Raw genomic sequence first — 19,691 nt, 5'->3', positions numbered from 1 at the left:
TCAAAATATAACTTTTGTAATTTGTTGCATAAGTTTGATCTAATTTTCCATGTTTGTCTCATATTTTCTTTTTGTATAGTTAACATGAGGGAGGGGTGCTAATATTCATTTTGATAAAAGAAAAAGTTTGGATGATACAATAAGCTTTATAAACCCTTATTTTCATGACAAACGAAATGAAAAACTATAAAATAATTATCTTTACGAGATAATTATTATGATTAATATTGTTCAAAATTGTATTACCATGAGTTTGGTAAGGTCCACGCCACGTAGATAGCTGAGATTGACTCTCAGGATGACCGTAGCAGGAATCTAAGACAATCCTAAATATCATCGCATGATAATTAAACTATTAATGCTTGAACGATAAGCATTATTAACTCCAAATACTAAGTATTTACTTGAGCATTGGAGAATCAATTGTAGGTATACCAGTACACTGAAACTGAAGATCATTGTTGCAAACGAAAAATCGATCGAGAAGTATTTGAGGTAAGAAGACCGTTGTGTCTCACAACCTGTATAAGAACGAAAATAAATAAGAAGATAATTTTGTTAAACTTTTATCTTATATATAATTAATTAATGGTATTTATTAATAAAATATATTAATAAAATCAATAAAGATATAAATTACATAATCATTTTAGTAATATATTTTCATATATATATATTTACATATCACAATATTGAAATTAAGCTATCAAACATAATATAAGGACCAAATCTACTTATATTTATTGAAAGGTTGGTATGAAAATCACATTAAAATTTTTTGAAGGTAGGAATTTTATTGCTAACTAATTTTGATGATAAGAAAAACTATTTTGGTTATTTTAAAATAAATTGATCTTTTTTAGTAAAATATAGTTAAAAAGAAAAGTTTGTGTAGAGGACGCTGGAACGAGAAGCGTTGTTTGTAAGAGCATTAAATTCGAGAGTGAGAGATATCGGTTTCTCACATTTGCAAAGAAAAGAAAAGAAAAGCGATTATAAAAGGTAAACGCTCTCCTTCTCAACGAGGCCGCTAGGGTTTTCGTTTTCCTCTTTTCTGCATCGCTTCAGGTTCAGATCTCTCTTCCAATTCACCCTTTTCCTTTTCAATTCCAACCCTTTCTTTCTCTTCTCCAAACCCTAGAGCCTCCTCGTTTTGAATTTCCCCTCTTTTTACAAAATTTTCTCCCAACCCTAAAGAACTATCACCGTGTTTTCAGGTTCTTTCTGTAAAGATGTCTCGCGTTTATGTTGGTAACTTGGATTCACGAGTGACCGAGAGGGATCTTGAAGACGAATTCCGTGTTTTCGGAGTTATTCGGAGGTAACCCAAGGCGTTTCTCAATTTTGTGTTGGATGCTTCAATATCTCAATTTTCGTTACGCTTTTATAATTAGCCCCTTTTATTTTAGGTCAAACTTGCTATGATTTTAAACGATTTAGGAATATTTTCTTGGATTTCAAAATAAAGGGACGAAAAGTACTTGGGAAAAGAATTCCCTTTCTATTTAGGTTTATTTTAATTTTTTTTTTGTGTCTAATAAAAATCATTTGTTTTGTGTGCAGTGTTTGGGTTGCAAGAAGGCCACCTGGTTATGCTTTTATTGACTTCGATGATAGGAGAGATGCTCAGGATGCTATTCGTGAATTGGATGGTATGATGGGTTACGATTGTTTGATGTAATAGAATTAAAATTGAAATGTGCATATATACATTTATTTACCACACTCTTCTTATCTGCTAATGTGTTATTGTTTTTCCCCCGTTTTTTTTTCCGGTCGATATGTTGAAGGGTTTTCCTCAACTAGCTAGTTAACTCTTCTTTTTGGCCTATGGGGCAAGCAGATGCTGCTCTCTCTTTCTTCTACTTCTGCCTTGGCCTGCAGTAATGGTTTTTTCTTCGTTGTTTCTTCGTCAAAGTCTGCTGATTTGTACAGTTTGACTACTTCTACTACTGCATGTAAAGAGAATTAAGAATGTGAACACGGTGGATTTGCACTGCTATCGCGAGCTACACTTCTGTTGCATAATGGGTTTGTTTTATGAGATGTGTCCTTCTACACTTAACCTATGGGGACCATGTGCGTGCTGCCTCTGTGCTGTATATGTTCCCTGTGGGCAATTTGTGTGCTTCAATAAGTTGTTATCGACCAATGAACCTCTGAAAATATTATGGTAACACAATCATTGTCTTTACTGAATGAACAAATATTCCCTCGTTCTGCCTTTATATGATAATACTGTATTCCCATCGATAATACCATGTTTTAATGTTCATGCATTAATTTTTTTCCTTCCACTTGAAACTGAAACCATCAAAGAGATGTAGTCTACTTGGATTTGGTGAAAATTTGATCTGTGATGTCTTTTGATATGGTTAACAAACACTCATGGTGTAATAAAGGTTTGATTATTGTTATTGTTGTAGTCCATTTCAAGTGCGTATCATCAGTATTTTTTGTGCCACAAGTGAATGTTGCAGGGCTTGGTGGCAATGCTGTCTATTATATATTCTTGTTTAATACCTATCCTTGTTTAAGCTATTGACAATGTGATTGATTATTTGGTGGAAGCTGATTCTCCCTAAAGGGTTTAAACATTAAAGGATCAAATACTGATGCTGTTTCCATTCTATCTAGTAAATTTAGCTACTTGGATTACAATTATTTTCTTAAACTTTTTATTTATTGGGCCTCTACGTTTCTATATAATGGAGCAGGCAAGAACGGTTGGAGGGTTGAACTTTCTCACAATTCTAGGGGTGGAGGTGGTGGCCGTGGTGGTCGCTCTGGTGGTGGTTCTGATTTGAAATGTTATGAGTGTGGTGAACCTGGTCATTTTGCTCGTGAATGTCGCTTACGTGGTGGATCAGGAAGACGTCGGAGTCGCAGCCCACCCCGATTTCGTAGGAGCCCTAGCTATGGACGAAGGTTAAATTCTTTCCTATATCTTCTTTGGACCCTGTTTGCAGGTGTATTCCTGGAGATCTATGCACTTGTATTTTCCTGGAGACTATTTTTGTATTTTATCTGCCTTTAATTGGCAGTAACTAAAAGTTGTTTTGTTGATCCACCTACTTTCATTACAATGATATGGCTATGATTTGTGGTTTTGAAATTTAAGTTTTCTTTATTTGAAATTATATGTACTGAACATTTCGAGATGATATTTGTTACAATTTTATGACAAAAGTTATACATGTATCATCCTCTTTCAGTTAAAGGGCTGTATGCTGTGGTAATATTTTTTCCTTATATCTTTTTATGTTTTCCTTTCTCACCATTCTTTGATTGACTAGGAGTTACAGTCCTCGTGGACGATCTCCTAGGCGCCGCAGTTTATCGCCCCGTGGACGAAGCTACAGCAGGTCACCTCCATATCGTGGACGTGAGGAGGTTCCATATGCTAATGGGTAGGCTTTTCTGTATGGAAATTGGTTCATTTAGTTTTTGGTTCAAATGTGTTTTTCTATCAGTTATTTTATCAAACTGTGGTAGACCTAATTTTTTAATACGCATTTTGTTATATTTCAAGATCAGTTAATTTATTGTTTGAAAATATTACTTCTCTCGAGTTTGAGTCTGAAGGAAAGAAGAACGATTTTAACTTTTATGTTTATAATGCTTTAGATTTCATCCCATCTTGCTAAGTTTCTGATTAACATACTCTCCTGTTCGTGGTTTATACTGTACTTTGTGGTATATTTTAATGTCTGCAATCTTTATTCATTGTTTTGTTTTTACTGATATGTGATGCATCTATGCAGAAACGGCCTTAGGGAACGTCGCAGAAGCAGAAGTTGATTTTGAAAGTTGGTGTCTGTGATTGTTAAGAGAATAGTAAGATTTTGTTAAGCTAGTGTTTAGACTTAAGTATGAGTCTATTTTGTTGGGCAACGTCCTGAGTTTTTACTCTTGGATTGGATTAGTTACTTTCTGTCTCAGATTGTGTTGAATTTGTATTTGCAGAATACTTGTAGTGTTATTGCAGGTAATGATCTTTTTAAAGTTGTTCCTACTAGTTAAGGAGAGTTCCAGATCTTTCTATACCGCAGTATATGTTTTTATTCTCTGTTGAGATTCTTCTGGTACTGCTTCGTTTTTTGTGCTCCTCATCATTTGCTGAGCCGTAGTTCCTAGCTGCCCTTCTCTGAATTTCAAAATGCTGAGGACTGGAGATGGCTACATGCTCTTCACTTTCATAAGCTTTCTCTGCTTTTGATGTGGGTGGCCCAAATTTATCGATATTTATTTTTTATTAACTTCTAAGGGGATGATCACCTGCATCAAATGCTTCTTGCAGATACTTTTATCTTTTATACAGGTATTGGAATTCTGAGCTTTTACATGACATGTTAATTTAAATATAGGCAATCTAAGGTCTTGAAGAAATTAAAAAAAATTTTAAGTTTCAAAATAAACTAGTGTAAGTTGATCTGTGACTTAAATTCTAATTTCTATGCATTTATGAACATTGAACATTGGTGTCTCCACTTGCTATGGCAATATTAATAATTAATGAAAATAAAAGAAATACTCTCCTTTGTATGGATTTTAAATTGTGGTTTCACGCCTATTGTAGTCTGGTAAAAATATTGCAATCTTAATTTATTCTTCACCTCATACTTTGTACATAAGTCTATTTCTGTTATAAATGGTCCTTGCAGTTATTTATTTGCAAGGTCAAACCCTTTGTGTTTTGGAAGAACATTTTTCCCCTCCTATCTCCTGTTGAATGAAACACCAATTCAGGCGCCAATTGTGATTATTTATGGATTATATTCTGGTTTTGTATCCATTGAGATAACAACTCGGTTTTTATTCAAAAAGATGCATTGTAATCCATTCCTTTATACTGTGTAAGCCGTTTTTGAGGTGTGTAATTGCGGTTGATTAAACCAACTAATTGGTTGAAATGTACCTCAAACCAACAATCCAAATAATTTCCTTCCGTTGGATACTTATTTGAATGATTGCCATATGTTGTAAGTTTTCTTTGTCTGATGTCGGACACCTGTTTAACAATTAAGCGTTTTCTGTTCATAATGTGCTTGACTAATGCTATATCGGTGGAATGAAGTTAATAGAGGGAAAATAAGAGAGCCTGGTGGGATGAAAGAAGTAAAATGTGCAGAAGTAGGCATAGTAGATATGAAAGAAAAATTGTCGGTAGAATCAGCTATGCATATAAATAAAAAGTACTTTTAATGGATATTTGCAGATAATGTTTTAATTATTTTCTTGATAATAGAATGATACCGGTGTTATGATAATTAACCTTTAGATGTTTATTATGATTAAGAGAAATATTAATATTAAAAATATTACAATTGTTTAAAATTTGTTTTTTATGGTTTATATTTTTTTTTACATAAATGAAATCAAGATTTAAAGAGTTTTTTAAGTGTATACTTTGTTGTAATTTATTATTTAATAAGATTAAATTAGTTTTACTAGTATACTGTTATGTAATTTAATGATAAATTTTTTTATTTGTTTATATTGTAAAGAATCTTTTAAATAGTTTTATTTATTTATTTATGGAAAAGTATTTGTGGGTATTGTGGATGTAGTACGTAGATAATATCGACATGTAAATTTTAAAGATCAAACATGAACGTAAGTAACATTGGTTAGTTAAAGAAAAAAGAGAGAATCATGAACGTAAGTAGCATTGGTTTTTTAAAGAAAAAAGAGAGAATTAGAGAGATATATTATGAAAATATGGGTTGAAGAGGAAAAAAAAGAAAATAGTAGGTAAAATATATAAATAAAGAAATATTATTCGAAGATAAAAGTTAATAAATAAAAATAAGTAAATTATTTTTGTAGATCATATTTTTTACAGAGTATTAAAAAAGTTAGTATATTATCAACAATCTTATCATTAATTTTTAAATATATAATTAATATAATTTGGTTATTTTTACATATCAATAAATCAATTTATTTTTTCTGTTATATCTAATATAATATGAATTAGGGTGGTCATGAATTGTATTTTTCAATATCCAATCAATTTTAAGTAGATCAAATTTAAGTAGATATTTTTCAAGTAGATCAAATTTAAGTAGATATTTTTCAAATCCATTTAAAGTGAAATAAATCTAGATTAAATCCATTTTGTTAATTATATTAAATTCATTTTGTTAATTACATTAAATCCATTTTGATGGACACAGACTGACTTGGCTTGAATTGGTCCGAATTCGGACGAATCGACATCAACCCAAGCTTGGACAACTCGACGATGGCCCGGGCCTGCTCGACTTGACATCAGCCCGGGTCCAGACGACTTGACATCGGTCCATGCCCGGACGACTTGACATCGGTCCATGCCTGGACGACTCGACAATGGCCTGGGCCCGGACGACTCGACATCGACTCGGGTCCGCTCGGCTTGACAACGTTCCGAGCCCGCTCGGATCGATATTGGTTAGGGCCAATTCGACTTGACATAGACGCAGGCTCACTCCACTCGACATCGCCCCGGGCCCGGGAGACTCGACATTGGCTCGGGCCGGCTCGACTCAACATTGGCCCGGGCTCAATTGACTTAACATTGGTCCGGGAGACTTAACATCGATTCGGGCCCGTTCGGCTCGACATTGGCGAGGGCCCAATCGACTTGACATCGACTTAGGCTCGCTCCACTCGACATCGACCCGGGCCCGTTCAGCTTGACATCGACTCGACATCGACCCGGACCCGGTATTGCTCGGTTAAACATCGACCAGGACCCGCTCGACTCGACATCGGCTGGATTGTCTTGGCTTAACTTTGATCGGGCCAAGTCAAAATCCATTTCAAAATGCAATTTGGATAATCCAAAATGTATCCAATGGATATCTAATCCATATCCAATTAAATGGATTAGATTTAAAATCCAAAAATATGGATTTGGATTTGAAATAAATCCATTTAAATGGATTAAAACTAATATAGATATGAATAATTATGGATTAGATTTTGTAATTTGGATTTTTTGCCCACCCTATAAATAATTACAAATATCTAAATATCTTCTATTATATTAGTAATCAATTATATTTATATAATAACATCTCCATTTAAAAAAATAATATTTTCAAATTATACTTGTTAGAGCAGTGTTTTAAAATATAATATAAAATATAATTTTTAAACATCATATAATTTTTATTTTGATTAAGTACTTTACAATAAAATATAAAATATAATTTTTCAAGATCATAAATGAAAGAGTAATGTTAGAGTACTGTTTAATAGATTTTATTTTTATTTTGATTAAGTGCTTTATAATAAAATATAACATATAATTTTTAAATATTATATATAAAAGATCAAAGTATTTTGTCTGATAATATATATATATATATATATATATATATATATATATATATATATATATATATATATTTGGTAAGCTGGTACTAGAACGAGACATAATTTTGATTATTTTATATTATATTTTAATATTATAAATTCTTATTTTATGTATGTAGAAAAATGTTTGTTTTCTCCATCTTAAAAGATAAGCTTGAGAAGAATTCTCAAACATCAAAGATTTCTTCAATAAAATATAAAAGTGATCATTCCAATAATTCTTATGAAAATATTGTATGTTAATTTGCCAAAAATCATTATTTTTGGTATGATATTGTTCTTTACTCTAATTTGAATAAAACTTATATGTCAAGGATAAATAATTAATTAGTGTTGTATGAAAAACATTTTATGTATTTTTATTTTTGTTTATGGATAAATGTTGTTTGAAGAAGATAATTTTCTCCAATAAAAAATTAGGAAATGATTACTTTTTAACCTCTATATATAGAAGATTTATTAAAAAAAAAAAATATTGACATCAACAATATTGATGTTGTTCTTGCCGGTTGACTTGCTCGCGGGTTGACTTTGATGACAAGCTCTAACTCCGTCTATCTCTTCGCAAATCTGTCTTATCTCTTGTTGCTTTGGAACGTAGCTCTGTTGAAATAGAGGGCTTATAAGAAACAATAAGTAACTAGTTTCAGTCTTAGAAACAGCGTACCTTAACTTGGGATCTCAAGTCCCTTTTATAATTTACCTCTTGTAATAACTTTCCTTCATGAGAATATGATCTCAACTGAAAGCATACTCAACAAGAAAATATTCGGTTCAAGGGCACACTCTCTAAGTGCTGTAACTGAACAAAATCTTTCCTCCATGGAGTGCATAAAATAATAACAGAATAACCACCAGGACACCAACTTATGTACCAACATCAGGGGTCCATTCTGCTTACGTGGGCACCCTACTCAAGGTCCTACGCTATCTTTCATTATACATGCAACCTAACCACTATGTGCCCTAAAACACATTAGGTTTAAAAGAAAACAATTACTTGATCTAGACACTACATGTACTAAACGTACTCCTAGGTTCACAAATACCCTTTACTAGTAGCTTTATGCTTACCTATAAAAGGTTATTTCAATTATGCAAAGACGGGTTTACTGACCAAACTGGGCCCAACCACATGATCCATTTTATTGGCCCAACAACCAAGTTGACATGCCTATGCCATGCACCAAGATCTGACCACTGAGCCCTGAGCGCTCTGTCCAATACAGTTGTTATTAAATATCAATTTCTGAAAAAATTGTGTTTGTATTCATTATCAACCTAAATGAGTATCTTGATTTTATATTTGTTTTAGGATGTTTCCCTCTTTTAGTTAGCAAACATGTGAGTATTTAGATTATACTCTTTGTAAAAATAAAGTTGTTTAATCAAGAGTGACTGAATTCCAAACAATATTTGTTTGTTTAACCAAGACTAACTGTGTTCTAAATAATGCCCAATTTTAATCATGAATAGTTGAAGTCCATAAAATACCTGTCCTAGTACTTTGCAAAATAGTTTACTAGTGAAACTTAATCGTGTTGATTAAGAATTGGATGTAATATGAGTTTATAGGTGAACCAACCTAAAAACATTAAGTGTAATTCTTTCTTTTCTCTAATATATTTAAATTGCATGTTATTGAATTGTCTTCAACCAAATGAGAGTTTTTCTAAAAGCAAATTTATGAAAATATTTTGACAATGCTTTTCTCAACTTATAAAATTGCATCTGACTATCTTAATCATATGTCCCTCTTGACACTGCTCTCAAGTTAAAATTTCATTTGAATGCTTTCATTAGACATTGGTTTTGCAAAAATTGCAAAAAGTTTATATACTCATTTATTCATAGAGAATCCTTTCATTGGTATAATAAGCTTCCATCTAGTCTGTTCTTAGAAATTTTTATTAATAGATATAGTCTACCTATGTATCGTTTTTGTTAACATATGAATTTTGGTTTAGTTCCCCCATATTTTTGTATTTTTTTAATAATACTTTTTTCATGCGATGACAAATGATTGTTGTTACTTGAGGTGTCATCAGCGTAACTGAGATGTCAAGTAGCATAGTAATGCCTAACATGAAAGCTTTTTATATATATAAAAAAAAGGTTATATACATAACCCAACCCTTCTTGTATATTTTGCTTGTTTCGACACTTTCTTTATTTATCCATATCATTTATTGTTTCTCTGACTAATTTGAGTGTTGAATAACTTTCTATAGACAGATCCTCATTCGATGTTTGGATATCTCAAGATTATCTACCCAATGTCAACAACTAATAATAAGGTTCTACCATTGTAACAACTTGTCTAAAAAGCAAGAATACAAATAAATATAAATATTTATTGTTATAATTATTATTAAATTTTTACTTTAAGCATTTATTATTCTTTTTTATTTTAAATTAAAAGTTTTATATTTTATATTTTATCTTAATTATTCTCACAATAAAAGAGTGGGGATATTATTATGGAAAATGAGACTTCTTTTCATAAGAAAAAGTGAATGGATCATAATGTTGTATAGCCCTCAACCAACATGTAGATTTTCACGTAGTTTTATGATATATATATATATATATATATATATATATATATATATATATATAATTTTGTTAGATAACTATAACTATCATTTTAACCTTTTGTTCTTTTATAGACAGGTCATTTAAAAAATAATAAAACGATTATCAATTGTAATATAAAAACTTTCTTTGAATGTTTGTTCTATGTTTTACATTAAATAAACAATTAGAATTTCTTTCTTGCTATAGTTAGTTATTGATTTTCTTCAAATTACCATTACAATTCCTAGAATTCCTATCATTCTAATAACAACCATAGCAATTGGTACTATAATCTTTCTTTTTTCTTAGAGTGATAACAATAACGACAAAATTTAAGGAACATAAGCTACAACCAACCAGAGAGATGGAAAAAAATATTGGAGCAAATAATGAATGAAAAATCATAAAAAAAACTCCATTCTTGAAGAATTAATGCTTTCTTATCAAAATTTTATTTATGACCTGATTTTATTTTTTAATATTCATGTAATCTAATATTTTTATAGTTCGTTTATTGGAATAACTTTTTTATATTGATTAAGCACATAACTAGAAGTGAAGATTTTTCCAACATGTTTTTTTAATTGACACACATAGAACACATTATGCACTTTAGAATTTCATGATAGAAGTAGTTTGTAAGTTACTTTTCTCACTTTGCTAACAAGTGAAAAAGATCTAAATATTTTTTAGTATCACTTTTGGTTACCCTTCGACTCCCCTTTTTAAGACTAGAAACTCAAGTATTCCTTGTTGTCATTTCTAGTTATTAAAAATCTATATAATGTGTTTAAGGAGAGTTATTCTCGTAGAGAGGATAAACAATTAAGGCTTCCTCATAGGTGAATTACTTCACAAACTGAATGATACAAAGTTATCACACTCCCACAAGAAATGAAGTTTTAATTTAATCCAAATATTATAAATAGTATTATAAAACTTGATAAGCTAGATGTATCTTTTGGTGATATTGTTTTCATGGGGGGGGGGGTGAATTGTTTAAAGAAGATTTTTGCAAACTTTTAAGACAAGAATGAATTTATCTCAGGAAACAATTGATAAGAAATTCAATTTACCAAAAACAACAAACAAAATAGCAGAACCAGAAAAACAATCGGTTGTTTATACTAGCAAACAGCAAACAAAACTGAAATTAAAGAGTTAAGAATAGAGAGATTGCACACAAATGTTTATACTGGTTCACTCCAAATCCAGAGCTACATCCAGTCTTCTCAAAAACCCTGAGGAAATCCACTAAGCAATCACAACTTGATCACTTACACAACAACCAAGAGAATGACCTTGAACACCTCAAGACACACACTCTTCTTGGCAAACACACCAACACCAAGATTGCTGATCTTGATCCCCTCAAGAACACACAACCAATCTCAGCAAACACAGAAACGAAACTTGTTTCACAGAGTACAATGATTAAACTTGTTACAGAAGATAATCTGAAATCAATACAAGCAGAATCCTATTCCACAACTTTGATCAATCACAAACTTTTTAGCAATCTCAGCTCTTTTAAAAACTCAAAAACTTAGCAAAAACTTGTCAAAGATTGATTCTCAAATCTGTTTTTCTGAATTTATTCAAAGATGTAGTTTGTTATCAAATCTTAACAAACTCTTAAATTGCATTAAAAGATTGGTCAAAGCATTTAATGACTGGAGCGTAATCAGTTAAATCTATTAAAGCTCAGTCAAATATAAAACAATTTTTCTGTTATGGTCCCAAAACAAACAATCGGTTGTTTCTTCGAATCAATCGATTGTTTTGGTTCTTAACAGTACAACCATTTTAAAAACAGTTTTCAATCTTTTTCTCAAAACATCTAAGTATAAACAATCGGTTATTTCGACAAAACAATCAGTTGTTTTAACTTAGTTGGAAAACATTTTACTTTCACAAAGATTCGATCAAGGGGTGGATTACAATACTCAAACTACCCCAGAACTATACTAAACCAGCACAGCAACACCAAGCACAACCAAGGCTTCAACATCCTTCAAAGGGTCTGGATTCTTCAAAACTTGAACACCACTTGGTTCAACAATCTCCCCCTATTTGATGAAGACAAATCCCTGATGCTTGTGTTGTACCTGATTGAATCTGAAGCAGTTCCTGTAAGATACAGTTTTGAACAAAGCATAGAACTTTTGATATTTGGTTAGCACAGATAAACAGTAATAAACTTCAGAGCTAAATATCAGAAAATATTACTCATCCAAATTGTTTTAACACCTAAAAATAGAAACTTAAACACAACATATATCTCCCCCTATTTGTCTTCACAAATAGACAAAGAGAAGAAATAAAACAAGATATTGTTTTGATTACATCAGAATTAAAGCAATAACAGCAGAAAGAAAGAAAAAAAAATTAAAAACCAGATATAAGCACCAAAAACAATCAATTGTGTCGATACACCAATCGGTTGTTTTTCCTTCATTCTTCATCATCAGCAAACTGAAGATCAAAGATTTGGTTCTGGACATCTTCAATCTGTTCATCTAGAGTCATGAATTGTGCATCCATGTTGTCAAACCTGGTGTCAATCCTCTGGAAATTACTAACACAAAGATCATGAAGGCTCCTTTGATTTTCAGCGAAGCTATCAAGCCTATTCATCATTAGACTTTCAAAAGAAGACATGGTTTGCATCCTTTCTTCTTGATTTCCAGCACCAACACTTGGTCCAACATCTTGATAATATTTAGGTGGATCTTCATGTTGAACATCCATATCAGCAGGTTCATCTTGTTCAAGATCAGCAACACCACTAGATGAGGCACCAAGGTCACCATCCTTACTAATCCATTTTCCACTTACTTTGGTAAAACCCATCTTGCTGAGTGATCCATTGTTCAACTCTTGAGTTGACTTGACCAACTCAGAAGTTTCATCTTCAAGGTTCACTTCAAAATAGAGTAGAAATTTAGATACTAAAACAACATATGGATAGTGATAGTCACTTAACCTCATAGCCTTTTGCATGTGCTCTTTGATGATGTGAATCCAATTGATTTTGATCTTCTTCATGATGCAGAAAATATATACCAGATCTTCCTCAGTAAGAACAGAATGATTACTTCCCCTTGGAGTTAGAATCCAAGTCACAATGAGAGCAAGCAATCTTTCATCAAGCTTTAGACCTCCAACTGAGCATGTTCTCACTTGAGCATGTTGATTCTTCAAGCAACTCTTGTAGTATTGGATTTTGTTAAAATCCTCCACTACTCCAAGATTTCCTTTGTTGATTCTAAGGCCAGAGAACTTGAGACCAACAACAGCAGTCCATACTTCATGAGTTATCTCCATTTCTACACCTTTCACATGAGAAACTAGATTGTTTCCCTCAAACTTTAGGTTTGTGTAGAACACCCTTACCAAATCTGGATATATGTTTCCCTTCATCTCCAGAAACTTTCTGAGAGATTGATCCTTGAGCAACCTTCTCACATTAACAAGCTTTTGACTTTTCAGCCAATCAAAGCATACAACCTTGGGGTTGTTTATCTTTTTGATACTTGTTTCATACCTATACTTCTCAATAAGATTATTGTCTCCAGAAAACCAGCCTTCTAGCCTTCCTCCAGACCTTACAGCCCTGGTTTTGACTCTCTTTGAGGTGGGAGGAGTTGATTCCATGATGGCAGAGAATAAAACAGAGAAGAGCTCTCTTCATAGATTTTTGCAAGAGATGTTGCAATTGGTTGTTCTTGTGGAAAAGATCAGCTGCACCAGATTTTATAGTAGAAAAAGAATCAATTAGCATTCAATTTTATTTAGTGGGTACCTGATTTTTAGAGAGAGAGGACTTGACTCTGCTCTACACATAAAACGTCAGAAAAAGCTGAGAATCACATGGTCTTCACATGTGATCTTTGACTAGTCATTAAGGCTCTTGAATTTCAAGGATTTTGGAATATTTTCCTTTATGACTGTTGTAACTTCTCTCTGAACATGATCAACTTTCAACACAGATTCTTTGACCAAGATTCTCTCTTTGAATTGATTTGCAACAGATAGAAATTCAAAATAGCAATTAAAAAGATTTCTTCACATTGCTGTTAGACTCAAAACAATCGGTTGTTTCGAAGAAACAATCGGTTGTTTTTCTACAGCAGTTAAAACTGTTTTTGAATTTTAACCATGAGCAGAAATAGTTCAAAACAGATGATACTAAGCGTATTAAAAAGATTTTTAACCAAGAGAGAGGACTTTTACAACACAAATTAAGAACAAAAAAAGGAAAGTCTTATCCTTATGTTAAATCTTCCATGAGCCATGTGCTTTATGATCAAGAAGCCTCTTTTCACTGTTGAGGTCTTTTGCATAGCATTGATTCAGCTTCAATGACTGTCTTTTTCTTCAAGAACTTGATAAGATGACTCAGTCCCTCCTTTTTCTTTAGTTTTCCTGCATAAAACGATTTCAAGCAACAAGATTTGGTCCCCTTACAAATTTGGGTCCTTTTGGCTTTTCTTTGCAGTTAGAAACTTCACATCCCTTAGGAATCCACTTCATAAAACCTCTTGGAATTGAATATTTCCTTATTTTTCCGAACCTAACAGAGTGGCCTTTCTTCATGCAGTAAAAACATGTAACAACCGGTTGTTTCGTCTTAACAATCGGTTGTTTTTCTGAATTTCTTGAAAAACTTTTTGAAAACTTATCTTGTTTGTTTTGTGGATTAAAGCCTAAACCAGCCCTTCCAAAAACACAGTTTTGAGATGCCAAGACATTCTCAAAGTTAGATTTTCCTTTCGAAAGCTTATCCACAGTACTTACAAGATAGTGCACTTTCTTTTCAAGGTTTTCACAATTTTCACAAATAAGAGAGTATCACACTTGCAAGAAGAGTTTTTGAAATGTATTTCTAATTTTTCAAAATCACTTTTTGCTTTTTCCATATCTTCTTCAAGTGATTTAACTCTCTTTTCAAGCCAACTGTTAAGATCTTTCAATCAGTTGTTTGAAAGAACCAATCTATTAGCTTTATCATGTGTTTCTTGAAAAGCTTCACGTAATTCACTGTAATTTTGTTCATTTAAGGAAGCACATGAACTTACCTCACTTGAGCTACAAGATTCATCATCATTTTCAGCAACCAAGCAGATGTTTGCTTTCTCATCTTCACTTGATGAAGAACTTGATGATGATATCTCATTTTCATCCCAAGCTATGTAGGCCCTTTTTGTCTTGCCTTTCTTTTCCTTATAACTGGGTTTTTTCTCCTTGCTTTTGTTTGGACAATCTGCCTTTATATGAACTTGCTCACCATAACCAAAACAAGTATAGTTATTGGAATTAAAATCATTGGATTTCTTGTTTCCATACCTATCTTTGTTGTTGTCTTTGTTGCGGTTTCTCTTTAGGAATTTGCTGAACTTTCTTGACAGCAAGCTAAGGTTTTCCTCATCACTTTCATCAGTGGAATCTTGTTTCCCTTTGTGCTTGGATGCTTTTAAGGCTATGTTCCTTGTGTGCTTATCTTCACTCTCTTGAACATTGAGTCTATTCATCTCTAACTCATGTTCCCTAAGCTTTCCAAACAAAGAAGCAACACTTAATGATGTTAGATCTTTAGATTCGGATATAGCAGTTACCTTTGGTTGCCATGCTCTATCAAGACATTTCAAGATCTTAATGTTCAGCTCTTCTTCATCAAAGGTCTTGTCAAGGCTCATAAGGTGATTGATGATGTGCGTGAATCTTTTCTGCACCTCAGCAATTGTTTCTTCTTTAAGAATTCTAAACATCTCATACTCTTGGATTAGAGCATGCTTTCTAGCTCTCTTCACCTCATTTGTTCCTTCATGAGTGACTTCCAAGGTGTCCCACATTTCTTTTGATGAGTTGCATTGCGAGACCTTGAAAAACTCATCAGAATTTAAAGCAGAGGTTATAATATTTTTGGCAATGCAATCGAATTTGGCATTTTTGCTTTTTGCATCAGTCCATGGCTTCTCAATGACAGATCCATCTTTTTCAAACTTTGGGACAAAAGGACCATTTTCAATTGCATCCCAAATTCCTTTGTCAAGTGATTCCATAAATATTTTCATTCTTACTTTCCAAAATTGGTAGTTCAAACCACAAAATAGAGGTGGTCTGTTAATTGAAGCACCTTCCCCAAAAGGTAGTCTATCAGCCATTAAAAAAGGTTTTTAGGATCAACTTGAATAACTTTCAAGAACCAAGCTCTTGATGTCAATTGTTAGAATGGATGGCTTTAAACTAGAGGGGGGGTGAATTGTTTAAAGAATATTTTCGCAAACTTTTAAGACAAGAATGAATTTATCTCAGGAAACAATTGATAAGAAATTCAGTTTACCAAAAACAGCAAACAAAACAACAGAACTAGAAAAACAATCGGTTGTTTATACCAGCAAACAACAAACAAAACTGAAATTAAAGAGTTAAGGATAGAGAGATTGCACACAGATGTTTATACTGGTTCACTCCAAATCCAGAGCTACATCCAGTCTTCTCAGAAACCCTGAGAAAATCCACTAAGCAATCACAACTTGATCACTTACACAACAACCAAGAGAATGACCTTGAACACCTCAAGACACACACTCTTCTTGGCCAACACACCAACACCAAGATTGCTGATCTTGATCCCCTTAAGAACACACAACCAATCTCAGCAAACACAGAAACGAAATTTGTTTCACAGAGTACAATGATTAAACTTGTTACAGAAGATAATCTGAAATCAATACAAGCAGAATCCTATTCCACAACTTTGATCAATCACAAACTTTTTAGCAATCTCAGCTCTTTTAAAAACTCAAAAACTTTTAGCAAAAACTTGTCAAAGATTGATTCTCAAATCTGTTTTTCTGAATTTATTCAAAGATGTAGTTTGTTATCAAATCTTAACAAACTCTTAAATTGCATTAAAAGATTGGTCAAAACATTTAATGACTGGAGCGTAATCAGTTAAATCTATTAAAGCTCAGTCAAATATAAAACAATTTTTCTGTTATGGTCCCAAAACAAACAATCGGTTGTTTCTTCGAATCAATCGGTTGTTTTGGTTCTTAACAGTTCAGCCATTTTAAAAACAGTTTTCAATCTTTTTCTCAAAACATCTAAGTATAAACAATCAGTTGTTTCGACAAAACAATCGGTTGTTTTAACTTAGTTTGAAAACATTTTACTTTCACAAAGATTGAGATGCTTATGTTTTAGATTCGATCAAGGGGTGGATTACAATACTCAAACTACCCCAGAACTATACTAAACCAGCACAACAACACCAAGCACAACCAAGGCTTCAACATCCTTCAAAGGGTTTGGATTCTTCAAAGCTTGAACACCACTTGGTTCAACAATATAATCCTTGAAAGCTTGATGACGTAATTCTTGAAATTTGTTGTACAAAATTACTTCAATTTGTTTTGCTCGTTATGCTTGCATCTTCTTAAAAATGTTACATTTTCAATTTGAGGAAACCTTGCAACATATACACGTACATGCACACATATATAACAAATATTATCATTTGTTTCCTTTTATATTATTCATTGTTAGTGTTTGAAATTGAAACTATAAAATTATTTTTCTATATGAAAGTTATAGATGTTATTCAAAGTTTAATCGCGTTGGATGCTACTTAAATGTTTAGTTTAATTTTGGTTGTGCATCTTACCATATATGTTTTATTATATATAGAGAAATTTTGAAAAAACATGTTAGATACATAAGAATGGAGGGTTGAATTGTGTATAATTTTTTATTTTTTTTTGAAATTTTTGTAAAGTTACATCTAATGGAGTGTTGAAAAACGCAACCTTTTGAGATGACAAATGATTTGTCAAAAAATGTTTCTAAAAAATTAGTTTTAAAAGTTTTCATTATTTTGTTAGAGCATATTTAATAACATACAATTTAAATGAGATTAAATAAAAATATTATTTTATAACTCAGTTCTTGATCAACTGACTAACAAAGTATTATTTGTAACTCAGTCTTTATTGACTAGATAACTCAAGTATTGTTTGATCACTTAGTCACTATTGGTTAAGAACTCGAAGTATATTTTCTATAACGTAGCCACTTATAGCTAAAGACCTAGTGTATTGCTTGGAAGCAACCACTCCTGAATAAGACAATTACTTTTTTGAAATTCACACACTAATGGCTAAAAGGTTTTACAAAGAAATGGTGATCTAAATGATTACATGTTTTTCCTTATTAGACGTAAATAATGTCTTTTGACGTATTCAAGGTTTATCCCCTCTTTTAGTTTGCTACATGAACACAAACAATGTTCTTATGAAGTTTAGGCCACAAAAAGCTATGTGCAAGAATATTAACAAATTTTAATAACTCTAAATCACTTTTCCTTTTTCTTCAATTTGGAAGAATGCTTTAGTAGAGTGTAGAGGAAAAATCCCCTCTAAATCATGTTTTCCCATTGAGAAACTTCTCTTTAGCTCTTCATCTTCAAGCTTGCGTATGTATACATAGAGATGTAAAGATACATTAATGGGCTCCATGCATCATTAAATACTTATCTCTTATTTAAGCAACTTCCTGATAGATGACATGACTTATTAGACCTAGGTTAGAGAACTTTCACCCAAATTAGAGTAAAATAGTATATCATACGTATAACCTTTTCAGGTTTGATAAAAAGCATGTTAGGTTTCAAGAAGCCTCAAGAGTTGGCATGACCTCTCTTGAACCTTAACCTCTCTTCCTTTTCACCAATTGTTTCACTTCTTCACATCTCCTTCCATCTTCAAGGAGCCAATACTCATAGTTTCAACCGTTGAAGCTAAGTAGGATTGTGTCAAAGTTTATCTTGTTATTGTTTTGCTAAGTGGCGGATTACCTGGTTCCTCTATGTTTCTAGTTTCATGATTGAAGTTCCAGTGTTCCTTTGATTTATGAAGGATGCTTTCATGAATTTTTTTACCATATCCTCTAACTTTGATATTTTTTCATTGAAAGAAGGATATTGTTGTTGTTGTTGTTGTTGGTAGGGTTGTTTTCTATTAGAGGAAACATTGTCTTGTTTCCATCCAAAATTTTGGCTTGGATTGCTCCTCCAACCTTGCCTTCTTTCATTGTTCATGTACTGGACTTCTTCTATTATTGTGGGGTCATAGGAACATTGACTAGGAGAATGAATTTCTCCACAAACTTCACATGTCCTTGGTTGATTTTGAGTTTGGGGAGAATTGATGACATGTATTTGATGAGGAAATTTAGACATTTTCTTTGTTAGGACTTTAATCTGTTGGGTCCGAATTTTGTTATGAGCAAAAAGTGCATCAATGATGCTTAGTTCCAACGCTCATTTCTTCTTACTAGCATGTCTATTATGATAAACTTGGTAGTTCATTGATGTCAAATCATTTATAATTCTAGTTGCTTGCTATGCATCTATTGTCATCATAGCTCCTCCAACTGTTCATCTAATATCATTTAGTGTCAGGCTTTAAAATATTATGAAAGATACTTACTTGGGTTATGTCTTCAAATCCGTGATTAAGGCATCTTCACAGTAGTTTCTTGAAGCGCTCCCAGACTTCACATAAGGGCTCATCTAGTATTTAAGGTGTGGTTGGGGTAGGATTTAGCCATTCCTTTGCTAAGCTAGCTAGTGAGAAAGGGAATAATCTTACATAGACTGATTCTAAGTCCATTTCCTCGAATCCCATGGTTCCAACTAATTCATAAAAAATGGATAATTGAGTGTAAGGATCCTCATCATCCAATAT

General features: G+C 32.4%; 1 protein-coding gene across 4 annotated transcripts; it reads left to right on the top strand.

Moving 5' to 3' along the window:
* Positions 1 to 884: 884 nt before the first annotated feature.
* On the top strand, positions 885 to 4,018 carry LOC137813418 (serine/arginine-rich splicing factor RSZ22-like). Of its 4 annotated transcripts, none has more exons than XM_068615660.1 (6): positions 885 to 1,002; positions 1,218 to 1,321; positions 1,564 to 1,652; positions 2,718 to 2,928; positions 3,306 to 3,410; positions 3,765 to 4,018. In XM_068615660.1, exons 2-6 carry the CDS (start codon positions 1,233 to 1,235, stop codon positions 3,799 to 3,801), a joined length of 531 nt encoding a protein of 176 aa, XP_068471761.1. In that variant the 5' UTR covers positions 885 to 1,002; positions 1,218 to 1,232; the 3' UTR covers positions 3,802 to 4,018. The 4 variants fall into 4 exon arrangements, with proteins under 4 accessions (XP_068471761.1, XP_068471759.1, XP_068471760.1 ...); XM_068615658.1 differs by having other exon boundaries at positions 3,297 to 3,410; XM_068615659.1 differs by having other exon boundaries at positions 897 to 1,068.
* The last annotated feature ends 15,673 nt before the right edge of the window (positions 4,019 to 19,691 follow it).

This window comes from Phaseolus vulgaris, chromosome 1, assembly GCF_000499845.2.
Source record: "Phaseolus vulgaris cultivar G19833 chromosome 1, P. vulgaris v2.0, whole genome shotgun sequence".
NCBI classification, from domain to species: Eukaryota; Viridiplantae; Streptophyta; class Magnoliopsida; order Fabales; family Fabaceae; genus Phaseolus; species Phaseolus vulgaris.
The sequence above is the reverse complement of the archived record's forward strand: the minus strand, read 5'-3'. Positions and strand labels throughout refer to the sequence as shown.

Coding starts and splice junctions, on each gene's coding strand:
- LOC137813418 (XM_068615658.1), top strand. CDS start 1,233: ATGTCTCGCGTTTATGTTGGTAACTTGGATTCACGAGTGACCGAGAGG. Junction 1,322..1,563: donor GTTTTCGGAGTTATTCGGAG/GTAACCCAAGGC, acceptor TTTTGTGTGCAG/TGTTTGGGTTGCAAGAAGGC. Junction 2,929..3,296: donor AGCCCTAGCTATGGACGAAG/GTTAAATTCTTT, acceptor TTGATTGACTAG/GAGTTACAGTCCTCGTGGAC.